At 46.7% G+C, this 12416-nt stretch overlaps 1 protein-coding gene across 9 annotated transcripts in view; it reads left to right on the top strand.

The window, feature by feature from the left end:
• The window catches only part of LUZP1 (leucine zipper protein 1), a 74680-nt gene that overhangs the window by 56929 nt on the left and 5335 nt on the right, over positions 1-12416 (top strand). For all 9 annotated transcript variants that reach the window (XM_053919903.2, XM_053919904.2, XM_053919906.2 and 6 more), the window contains one exon: positions 9207-12393. In XM_053919903.2, coding sequence (XP_053775878.1) covers positions 9325-12393 — 3069 coding nt within the window. In that variant the 5' untranslated portion in view covers positions 9207-9324. The remainder of the gene's footprint in view (positions 1-9206; positions 12394-12416) is intronic.

Genomic DNA, 12416 nt, shown 5'->3' with positions numbered 1-12416 from the left:
TGAAGGGGACTGAGGCGTCCTTGACCTATGTACAGTGTTTCTTGTATCTTGTGTGTTCTTCAGTAAATGTCTCTGTTTTTCATATTATGTGGCTGGAGACCTTCTGGACAAACCTCATAAACCCAATTTTGGTTCATTTCCTTGTTTTCCCTGCGTAGAGGCTTGATCTTAGCCCGTTGCTATTTTTAGGAGGACTCTGCCTGGTGAAACTTACCTTAGGTATGCATAGGACTTTCAAAGTGCACTGGCTGATTTAATTTTTTGGCTGTGAGGTAGGTTGGATATTATTTTTCTTCAGAGGAAGGAACTGATGCATAGAGAAAGATCAGTGATGTGGGCCAAACAAGGGTAGCATTCTTAAAATAATATGGACTTCAGAACTAGACTTGGGTTCACCGTCTGACTCTCCCCAGTAGCTGGGTGACCTTGGGCAAGTTCCAGGACCCTATCCCATACGGTTATTGTGAAGGCTGAATAGAGTAATAGTAATATCTACTACTGGTTGTTGTGACTTACGTGCAAGACCTTCTGCCAAGTGGTTTACGTGCCTGGGGGTTACCGTATTGTTTTTGTATGGATGAGAAAACCTCAGAGAACTAATTTAAGAAAAGGATACAGTGACTTTGGGAGTAGAGAGGCCTGGGGCTTTGGGAAGGAGGTAGTATAGAAGCTTCCAGGAGGAAGTGTTGTTTAAGGTGGGATTTGAAGATAGAAGGAATCACCGATCACGCTGGTAAAGGCCCACAGGACAGAGAGCAAGGCTTGTGGGTCTGCAAGAGAACAGACCCAACGCGGAGCTTGTAGAGGAGGCTGTAGACCGCGTCATGAGGGACCTGCATGCCGTGTTGGGGGGTTCGGGCTTCATTCTCAGAGCAACAAGAAATGGTAGAGGGTTTTGAGTAGTGGTGTGTGGTAAGCCTTTTCCTTCTATTTCCAGGAAGTATTTGCTCTGTATTTCCTGGGTTTTCATTTCTTGTGATGTACTTGTTGGTTCATATCAGTCTTGAACAGAACATGTAAAATTAACACCGAAAGCCAAGGAATAAAAAAGCAATATATTTCTTGGACTCTACTAATTGAGAATTATAATTTGAGATGGGGCTGAACTAAAGTTTAACATTTTCCTCTCTGAAAATTTTATGAAAACTCGTATAAATTACTATAAATAAGATTTGTGGAGGGGAATGTTTCGGTTGGGGGTAAGCTGGCTTGGTTAAGAGCAGCCTTACTGAGATACAGCTTGCATATCATACATGAGTTCATCTCTGTAAATAAAGAGTGCAGTCCAGCGGCCTTCTAGCGCATTTAGGAGGATGAGCTGTTGCACAGCACTTACAGGGCCGTCGAACACCGCTGTCTTCCGCTAACTGCCGCCGGTGCGGACCCTGCGTATCTGCTTTTAAAAGATTTTATTTTTATGTATTTTTAGAAAGAGGGGTAGCGAGGGAGAAAGAGAGGGGGAAAAAACATCAGTGTGTGTGGTTACCTCTTGAGCACCCCACACTGGGGGCCTGGCCTGCAGCCCGGGCACGTGCCTGACTGGGAATAGAACCAGCGACCCTTTGGTTTGCAGGCCTGCACTCTGTCCACTGGGCCACAGCAGCCAGGGCTGTGTCTGCTCATTTAAAATCAGTGTATGGCCCGCACTTGGTTTAGTCCCCCACCGCCTCCACCCAGTGTATACACGGACAACTTTTTTTCCTCACTGTACCGCTAGACAAAAGTAAAAACAAAACGAAAACTTTCTGTATATGGCACTCACAGTAGGAAAAATGGTTGGGAACAAGGGCAAGGGTTTCTCGTAAAAGTATGTAACTTTGGGATAGTTTTTCTCTCCATTTTTGAGGAAGCCTGTAGGCTGGGAAAAGTAGAAGGGGAGAGCAAAAGCAGCGAAGGTGACCGAGAAAGCTGCGTGTAGGGAGGCGGAGTGATGGAGAGGGGATTAACCGGGGAGAGGCAGGATGTGTGAGGGTGAGGGAAGGCGGCTCTGTAACCCCCACCTTCCGAGGCCCTGCTGCTTGAGTTGGGCAGGGGCTCCATCTTGTGGCTGTAGCTTGAAGTGCGACTGGGGGAGGATCTTGGGTTCTGACCTGAGTGGCATTTGGCATCTCCGCGAATTCCATTTAAGGTTGTTTCCCTTTTGCCCTGGGTTTCCTTACGGAATCATTGTTGAGGCAGTTTTTCTCTTACCCATTGTGGCAGTTTTCTCTTGTGGCTTAAATCTCTAGTTTTAGGTGTAATCTTTCCTAATATATGCCCAGTGCTATAAATTTGTCTCTAAACATTGCTTTTGCTATACCCCACAAATCTGTTGTATTTTCATTTTTATTCAGTTCAGAATATTTTAGAAATTTCTTTGACCAATGTGTTTAGAAGTGTGTTGTTTAATCTTCAAGCATTTGGGGGCTAGCCGAGCTGTTTTTCTGGCGTTGATTTCTAGTTTAATTCCATTGTGGTCTGAGAGGATAGAGTGTATGACTTGTGTTCTTTTCAACTTGTTGTGTTAAGAATGTGGTTTATGTTGGTGACTCTTCTATGTGAACTTCAGAAAAGAATGTATATTCTGCCCTGGCTAGTGTGGCTCAGTGGATTGAGTGCCCGCCTGCCAACCAAAGGGTCATAAGTTCGATTCCCAGTCAGAGCATGTGCCTGGGTTGTAGGCTGAGTCCCCAGTAGGGGGTGCACGAGAGGCAACCACACATTGATGCTTGTCTCCTTCTCTTTTCCCCTTCCTTCACCTCTCTCTAAAAATAAATAAAAGTCAAATAAAAGAATGTATTCTGCTGTTGTAGTAATCCATACATGTCCTTTATATACAGTTGGTTGATGGTGGTTTTTTTTCCTTCAAAAAGAGCATTTTTAGTAGGCTAAATGCTGGTTATCACAGTTTTTTTAAGGTACAATAGCAGCATGGTTCAAATGTTAATTGCAGTTCTTGGAAAAAATTAAAATTTTAAAGTAATGAAATACAGAAAATGTAGGGACCACATTTCATTATTTTGAGCACCGTTGTTCTCTTGAAAAAAATATTGCCACCTTTAAAAATTTTTTAAAGTATATTTTATTGATTATGCTATTATAGTTATCCCAATTTTTTCTTCCCCTTTCTTTCCCTCCCTGCACCCCCCTCCCACCAGCATTCTCCCCCTTAGTTCATGTCCATATGACCATACATGTAAGTTCTTTGGCTTCTCCATTTCCCATACTATTCTTACCCTCCCCCTGTCTATTTTGTGCCTACCATTTATGCTTCTTACTCCCTGTACCTTTCCCCCCATTCTCTCTCCTCCCCTTTCCCCTCCCCGCTGATAACCCTCCATGTGATCTCCACTTCTGTGATTCTGTTCCTGTTCTAGTTGTTTGCTCAGTTTTTGTTTTTGTTTTTTAGATTCAGTTGTTGATAGTTGTGAGTTTGTTGTCATATTATTTCTACCTTTTAAAATCCCAGAGTTAAGAACTATTTCCAAGGGTGAAAAATAGACAATGCTATAACGTAACTTCTGAATAAAAATGTGTGTGTGTGTGAGAGAGAGAGAGAGAGAGAGAGAGAGAGAGACAGACAGACAGAAGTTTAGAGAGAGAAAAAGATTGATGGTGGTACTGAGTTTAACTGCGTCCTTCCTGGTTTTCTGCCTGCTGGATTGGTCCATTAGCGATAGAAGGGTCTGGAACTTCCCACCCGTAGCCGTGGGTTCATCAATGTCTCCTTGTATTTGTCAGTTTTTGCCTCATGTATTTTGATGCCCCGTTTTAAGATGCATACAGGGTGGGGCAAAAGGAGGTTTAAGGTCTCCTTTCTTAGTACATCAATTAAACTTTTTTTAGTGGTGCCCTAGAGTCAGTACAAGTACCGTATAATAACAAAGTGACCTAATGTTTCTCCTGTCCTGTATGTCACTGCTGCTGTCCCTTCCATGTGTGCCTGAACTGTATCCATTGAGTACACTCTTACTATTGTTTTGAACAACTGATCTGTTAGGTCAATTAAGAACACAAAAAGTTAAAAATTTTGTTTTACTTTCGCTCATTCCTTATCTAACACTCTTCCTTTATTTATGTGGCCTGCGTTTTTGATATCATTTTCCTTTTCACAGAATAATTCAGTTTAACGTTTCTTTCAAGGAAGGCCCACTGGCAACAGACCCCCGCAGTTTTTGTCTGAGAAAGCATCTCTCCTTCCCTTCTGGGGGGTAATTCTGCAAGGTACAGGCCCCTAGATTGGTGTTTCTTTCTCAGCGTTTGAAATCTTTTGCTCCCCCCGTGCTTGCATGGTTTCTGAGAAGTCACCCGCACTTCTTGCCTTTTCTCATCTGTAGGTAAGGTGTTGTGTCTTCTGGCTTCTTTCGAGATTTATTTTTTCAAGGTTTTTTATCTTTTGTTTTCTGCAGCGTGAATATGATACGCCTAGGCGTTGGGGTTTTTGCTTGTTTTTCTTTGGGCATTTGTCTTGCTCCGTGTTCTGAGCTCTGTGGTTTGGCATCTGACATTAATTAATTTTGGGACAGTCTGTCATGAATGCTTCAAATTTTCTCCTCTCCTTTCTTCTTCTGACGTTCCCGTTACATACAGCACCTTTTGCACTTGCCCCGCACTTCCTGGATAGTTTGTTCAGTTTTTTCAGTCTTTTTCTCTTTGCTTTTCAGGTTTGGAAGTTTCTGTTGCCGTATCCTCAAGCTTAGAGGTTCTTAACCCAGTTGTGTCTAGTGTAGTAATGAGCCAAAGGCATTCTTAATTTCTGTTACAGTGTTTTTTGATCTCTTACATTTCCTCTTTATTCTCCCCTAGAATTTCCATGTTTTTGCTTACATTCCCCATGTGTTCTCACATGTTGTCTACTTTTTCCGTGACAGTACTCAGCCTGTTCTTCATAGTTGTTTTAAATTTCTATCTTGATAATTCCAACATCTGTGCCGTGTGTGAGTCTGGTTCTGATGCTTGCTCTGTTTCTTCAAACTTTTCTTTCCTTTTAGTATGCCTTGGGATGTTCTGTTGAAAGGCCAACACGATGTCCTGGGTAAGAAGAACTGAGGCAAAGAGGCTTTTTTAGTGATGTGGTGGTAAGGTGTGGGGTGAAGGACGTGTTCTGCTGACCTATGATTAGGTCTCGGTCTTTCAGTGAGCCTGTGCCCTTGCTCTGTGAACTTCACCAGTGTTTTTTATTATCCAGTCGTCATCCTCATGTACCCACTATGCCCCCCACCCCCCGCCATGCCCCACCCCGCCCTTTAGGTGGTTCAGGATAGCTAGAGTGGGCTGGAGTTGAGTATTTCCATTCCCCCATGTGGAAGGCTAGCAGAAGCTTCCCCGGCCCCCTGGTCAGCTAGGCTCTGATAAAACACCAGTAGATTAGGCTCCCCCTCCTAGAAGTGTTTGGAATGAAGTCCTTTCATCGAGTGGCAAGAAAGGAATTCCAGGGACCCACGAATGGGAGGTTGTGGCGTGGTGAGCTTTTATCGTAGAAGCAGAATCGAAGAACTGCCTCCCTGGGTTCCATCTCTTTCCATCCTGCCTTGGGAAAAGTCCAGTTTTGTCTTCATCAAGCCCAGTGCAAAGACCAAGGTCCAAAAATTCTGTGCCATTGGTTCAGTCCAGTCCAGTCTCTCACCACTCAGCTAGCTTAGTCCATGTGCTCAGCTGTCTCTGGCTGGCCGTGTGCCCACGCATACGCAGTCTGCCACAGGACCCAGGCGGCCGCCAGGGCCACGTGGCTGCCACGGAGAGAAAATGCACAAGTGAATGGGGCGAGCGGGTGGTACTGGAGCTAGAGTGAGCTCTTTACGTTTGGGTTATGTCACCTCAGGCTTGGGAAGGACCAGGCCCTCTTTCAGACTAACCAACTTCCCAGTCTTTCACAGACTGCGTTGGGTCTTCCCCTAACCTACCTGTTTCCTAGATCTCTTCTGGGGTTCTGTGTCCCTTAACTAATGTGATCCTTTTCCCGGGCTAGAGACCCCCCCCTTATGGTTGCCATCTTAGCTCCTGATGCGCATGTCTCATAGAAGTACCTCCCCTGTGTCCTTTTTTACTACCTGGCATGTGCCCAGTGGAAGAATTTCCCTTTGAAATTTTAATTCCTTGCCCCCATAGTCTGGGCGAATGGACCTGTTGTACCTTGGGGTGAGTGAAAAGTCATCCTTCCACTGGGCGGGGGGGTTAATCCCCTTGCTGGGGATGCCGTCATCCTCCAGGGTGTCTGTGAATGCTGCAGCTTCTCAGGGAATCAGGCTGCTGCTCCCTACTTCGTTGCACTTAATGATGTCTGGTTCCTTTTGCTCCCTTCCTTTGGCACTATCCAGCTACTTACGCTAACAGAGACGTGAGACATGTTCTCTCATCTTCACTGTGAGAGCCTGGTACAGCTCCCGGGAGGACAGCTCACAAAGTGTGGTGCACCCTCTAAGACGGGGTCCCTTACTGAGAGAGTTTAGCTCCCAGCCTTCCACACTGAGCCTCCAGCAATTTGCCAGCTGCCGTTACGTTTTCCGGTGGTGGTGCTAGGGTTTCTGCTGGGGAAAATGGCGATTTCTGATTTTGGGGTGAAGTGGTTTTCTTTGTGACCTCAGTTTTCACATGGGCCTAAGAGGAGCTGTTGATTTCCAGTTTGTTCCGCTTTTTACTTGTTTGGACAGAGTGATGACTTCGAAGCTGCTCACAGGCTGGACCAGAAACTGGAAGCCTGCCTTATCTTCTCTATCTAGGCATTTACTTTTTTTCCTGCCTTAAATTTAAAGTTATTTTTTTATTGCGGTAAAACAATGCGTAAAAAAAATGTATCTTCTTAACCATTTTTGCGTGTGTATAGTTCCATAGTGTTAAGTACACATCACATTATGCAACCAGTTTTTTATCTTGCAGAAGTGAAACTCTGTGCCCATTAAATGACAACCCCCCTTTCCGTTCCCCCAGCAACCACCGTTCGACTTTCTGTTTCTATGAACTTGACTCTTCTGGGCACCACATGTCAGTGAAATCTTACAGTATTTGTCTTTTGTGACTGGAGTTTTTCACTTAGCACAGTGTCATCCAAGTTCATCCATGTTGTGGCGTGTGTCAGAATTTTCTTCCTTTTTAGACTGAACAGTATTTCATTGTATGTGTATTTCACATTTTGTGTATCCACTCATCCCTTTATGGACACTTGTGTTGCTCACTCCTTTCTACTATTGCGAATAGTGCTGTGAACATAGGTGTGCAAACCTCCTTGAGATCCTGCTTCCAGGTGTTTTTGGTTACATACCCAGCGTGGAATTGCTGGGTCACAGAGTAACTCTGTTTTGAACTTTTTGAGGGACTGCCACACTCTTTTCCACAGCAGCTCTACCATTTTATCTTCCCACCAGCGGTGCACAAGTGTTCCAATCTCTCCACACCCTCACCAGCGCTTGTTTCTGTTTTGTGATAGTAGCCATGCTGGTGGGTGTGAACTGGTACCTCAGTGTGGGTTTGATTTGCATTTCCTGAAGGATTAGTGATGTTGAGCATCTTTTCATGTGTTTGTTGCCATTTGAATATCATCTTTGGAGAAATTGCTACTTGAGTCCTTTGCCCATTAAAAAATAAGGGTTTTTGTTGTTGTTCTTAACATTAAAGTTCCTTATATATTGCTTCTTAATGCCTTCTTAGTATGTGATTAATATCTATTCTTAACAAGGTCTCAAATCAGTTACAGTAACTCTCTCCTCTCTTCCCAAAGAACACAGTGTTTTACGTGAGTTCCGATTTCTCTGCCTCACCTGTTGTTACTGTCCAGTGTGATAGTTCCACTCGATTTTATCCCGCCCTTCCCTCCCCACTGATTTTTCTTATGAGTCAGTGCTCGTTTGGGTTAATGTGTTTGCTTACCATTCCTTCCATCTCCTGCTTTCCTCAGGTGGTCAGTTGCTGTATTCTGAAGCACATTCAGAAACAGTTCTTTCATGGGGGGTCTGTCCATAATGAACATTTAGGTTTTTATTTGCCTTTTGTTCTCGTCTAGGCTCAGATTTAATTTTGGTTGGGAACTTTGCTTTCTGAATATGAAGCTCCATTCTATATTTTTTATCAGCTCTTGAAAATTCTTAGCTAGTAGCTCTTCAAATATTGCCTCTCCCCATTCTGTCTGTTCCTTCTGTGCCACTTGATAAACTCATTTCTGGACCTCTTTTATGTGTTCTCTGTGCCCATTGATTTCTCGTTCTCGTTTCCAGTCTTTAATTCTGTGCTGCCTTTTGTAATCTCCCCGTATCTCAACCTCTGTACCCTTCATTTGCATCTATTTGCTATTTTCCTTTACATTTCTAGCAATTTTATTTGGCTAATTTTAGAATCCCGTTGAGATTTAAAATCTTAAAGACCGCTCCTTGTTGACAGCATCTCGTTATTGTCTCCTGTTTTATGATTATGACTTTAAATATTGGAATATACTTAACTTACGATCTATAGCCTATCTCCCTTCAATTCTTATTAGAAACCTCCTTTGTTCACAGTAAAAGAACGGTCCTTCCTTACATGTTTCGTAGTTCAGTGGGACTTTGTGCGACTTTTATGTAGAATGACCTTGGAAGGGAGTCTCTTTCTAGACTACTGTTGTTTACCTCTGGGAGGTTCCCAGGGACAGTACCAGGCCGAGGCCGTTTCCCAGTTAGATTCTCTCGACTGCTCAGGCGGTGCAGACTGGACCTGCGAACTGCCGTGGAGACAGGCCCGAGGTTATAGATGCTCTTGGCGTACTGTCTTCCCTTTCTGCCCCAGGTCCTGTTACCTCCCTGTGTCCATAAGGTGACTTTTTTCATTACTCTGCTTCTTTCCTGAAGCTGTAGTTCTGAATAATCTTAGAACTGCTTACTGCTTCGCTACCGAGAGCTTTCCCCGCATTAGCTCAGAACAGTACGGGGAGAGGGATGGTAGGCGTACAGCTGAGCAGAACTGAGGCTGCTTACTTAATGATTTGTGGAAAAGTTAATGGCTCTCCTGAGACTGTGCGGCGGCGAATGGTGGAGGTGGTCTTGTAGCCCACTGTGTCTTCCTGCCGTGCTGCCGTGGGCGGCATTCTTCCTCAGGCTGAAACTGGGTACTAGCTCACGATCAGCCATAAGGACCCAGTCTTATCCTGCAGGTTTATCCCAATTCCTGCTGTGTTTCAGGAACAAGAATGGCACACGGGAGCTGGGAGTGACGTCCGGATTTTTTATTTGCTACCTGACATGCTTTATGCTTTCCTTCTGTAGAGTGATAATGGTCTCCAGCTGCCAGAGAAGGTTGTGGATGCCCAGAGAAAGGTAACCGTTTCTCATTCCGTCGAGTGGAAGCGGATGCCTCTCGGAGCCCGGCTGGCTGGCAGTAAACATGGCTGAGTACACAAACTACAAGGAGACCGCCTCCAGCCGCCACCTGCGCTTTAAGTTACAGAGCCTAAGCCGCCGCCTTGATGAGTTGGAAGAAGCCACAAAAAACCTCCAGAAAGCAGAGGATGAGCTCCTAGACCTCCAGGACAAGGTGATTCAGGCGGAGGGCAGCAACTCCAGCATGCTGGCCGAGATTGAGGTGCTGCGCCAGCGAGTGCTGAGAATCGAAGGCAAAGACGAGGAAATTAAGAGAGCGGAGGACCTGTGTCGGCTGATGAAGGAAAAGCTTGAAGAGGAGGAGAACCTCACCCGGGAGCTGAAATCTGAGATTGAGCGGCTTCAGAAACGGATGGCCGAACTGGAGAAGCTGGAGGAGGCCTTTAGCAGGAGTAAGAATGACTGCACCCAGCTGTGTTTGAGCCTGAACGAGGAGAGAAACCTGACGAAGAAAGTCTCCTCGGAGCTGGAGACGCTGAGAGTGAGGGTGAAGGAGCTGGAGACGTCCGAGGACCGCCTGGAGAAAACCGAGCAGGGCCTGGCGGCAGAGCTGGAGCAGCTGAAGTCGCTGACGCTGAGCTTTGTAAGTGAGAGGAAATACTTAAATGAGAAGGAGAAGGAAAATGAGAAAATTATAAAAGAACTCACTCAAAAACTGGAGCAGAACAAAAAAATGAGTCGAGATTATGCAAGGAATGCGTCTAATCTTCTGGAAAGGAATGACCTCCGGATCGAGGATGGCATCTCCTCCACCCTGCCGTCCAAAGAATCGAGAAGGAAGGGCGCCCTGGACTATCTGAAGCAGGCAGAGAATGAGACAAGGAGTAAATCTGAAAATGAGAAGAACCGAAATCAGGAAGACAATAAAGTCAAAGACCTTAACCAAGAGATTGAGAAACTTAAGACTCAACTCAAACATTTTGAGTCTTTGGAAGAAGAGCTTAAGAAAATGAGGGCCAAAAACAATGACCTTCAGGATAATTACTTAAGCGAACAAAATAAAAACAAACTCTTAGCCAGCCAGCTGGAGGAGATAAAACTACAGATCAAGAAGCAGAAGGAGTTAGAGAATGGGGAGGTGGAAGGGGCAGGCGCTTTCCTGTCCGGCAAGGGCAGGCACGAGAGGACTAAGTTTAGAGGCCACGGGAGCGAGGCGCCTGTGCCCAAGCACACGTCTCGGGAACTGTCCCCTCAGCACAAGCGGGAGAGGCACCGAAACCGGGACTTTGCCCTTAACAATGAAAACTACTCTCTGAGCCACAGGCAGGTCTCCTCTCCCAGTTTCACCAATAGGAGGGCAGCCAAAGCTTCCAACACAGGGGCAGGTGCAGACAGTGGGGCCCAGGAGACGAAGAGAACTGAAGATCGCTTTGCATCTGGCTCCTCTCAGAGCGAAGGGAAGAAGTCCAGGGAGCAGCCATCGGTGCTTAGCCGCTACCCCCCGGCTGCTCAGGAGCACGGTAAAGTTTGGAAGGGCGCTCCCAAGCCAGGGACTGAGAGTGGGCTGAAGGGAAAAGTAGAGAAGACCACACGAACGTTTAGCGATACCACCCATGGGTCTATTCCCAATGACATACTGGGCAGGGCCGACAAGGCTTCCGACACCTCCCCGGAGGCCCTGTTTGGCAAGAGAGGGCCGGTGCCTAGCAATGGAAGTCAAGTAACTCAGGCCGCAGACCCTGGCAGTTCTAAGACCATGGGAGGTCTGGCCTCATCCCGAAGATCTTCCTCAGAAGGGCTCTCTAAGGGCAAAAAGGCTGCCAACGGCCCAGAGGCTGATACCAGTTCCCCACATTCGAAGGCACCACTTTTATCAAAGTATCCTTACAGCTCCAGAAGCCAAGAGAACATCCTTCAGGGTTTTTCAACCCCAAATAAAGAAGGAGTTGATCAACCCGTAGCAGTTGTGATGGAAGACAGCAGTCAGCATGAGGCCCTAAGGTGTCGAGTCATCAAAGCTAGTGGCAGAGAGAAGCCAGATTCAGATGATGACATGGACATGATGTCTCTTGTTACTGCCAAACTGGTAAACACAACCATCACCCCAGAGCCAGAGCACAAACAGCCCAACTCCAGAGAAAAGGCCAAATCCCGAGGGGGCCTCAGAACCTCCCTGTTCGAGAATGATAAAGATGTTGGGACCGAAAATGAATCTGTGAAACCTGTCAGGGTCTCCACCAATCCCGCGGAGTTCCCAGAGGCCAATGGTGCGGGGGTAAAAAGTCAGAGGCCCTTCAGCCCCAGAGAGGCCTTGCGGTCTAGAGCCATCATCAAACCTGTCATCGTTGATAAAGACGTGAAAAAAATCATGGGAGGATCCGGAGCGGAGTCCACTTTGGAGAAACAGAAGTTCCCCTCCAAACCAGGGCCAAACAAAGTTACAAGCAGCATTACTATCTATCCCTCTGACAGCAGCAACGGCCCCCGAGCCGCCCCAGGCGAGGCCCTGCCGCGGGAGAGGCACACGGCCACCAGTAACATCCAGGTTGGGCCACCCGAGCTCACGGCAGTCAGCAGCCATGTCAGCTCCCCCTTTGAGCTCTCCATTCACAAACATGACATCACCTTGCAGTTCACAGAAGCTGAAAGGATGGGCGATGGGCCCCTGAAGAACAGGCCGGAAACAGTGGTCTCTCGGAGCAGCATTATAATCAAGCCATCGGACCCCGTGGAGAGGAATAGCCACGCACCCCCCGCAGAGACAATCAGGTGGAAAAGCCATAGCGCCCCTTCAGAGGCCAGCCCTTCGGACGCCAGGCACGTTACTGTGCGGAATGCCTGGAAGAGCAGGCGAGATTTGAACTCTTTAGAAGACCCCCCAACTCAAATAGGTAAAAATGTGGCATCTGCCAATGCCTACACCCAGAGGTCTTCCACAGACTATTCAGACCTTGAACAGCCCAGGTACTACCTTTGCGAGCAGGGTACTCGAAGGGTAGGACACTCAGGGGATGCCCCTGAGCTCTCTTCCAGAAGGACCCAGAGTAGCCTCACTGTGTCAGAGGTGCTCACTCGGCAGAATAGGGTAGGAGATGCTGTCCCGGCTGCCGCCTGGAACCACTTGGCAGGCACGGTAAGTCCCACGTCTTTCCCTCT

Source organism: Desmodus rotundus, chromosome 3 (genome assembly GCF_022682495.2).
Source record: "Desmodus rotundus isolate HL8 chromosome 3, HLdesRot8A.1, whole genome shotgun sequence".
Taxonomy (NCBI): Eukaryota; Metazoa; Chordata; class Mammalia; order Chiroptera; family Phyllostomidae; genus Desmodus; species Desmodus rotundus.
The sequence above is the reverse complement of the archived record's forward strand: the minus strand, read 5'-3'. Positions and strand labels throughout refer to the sequence as shown.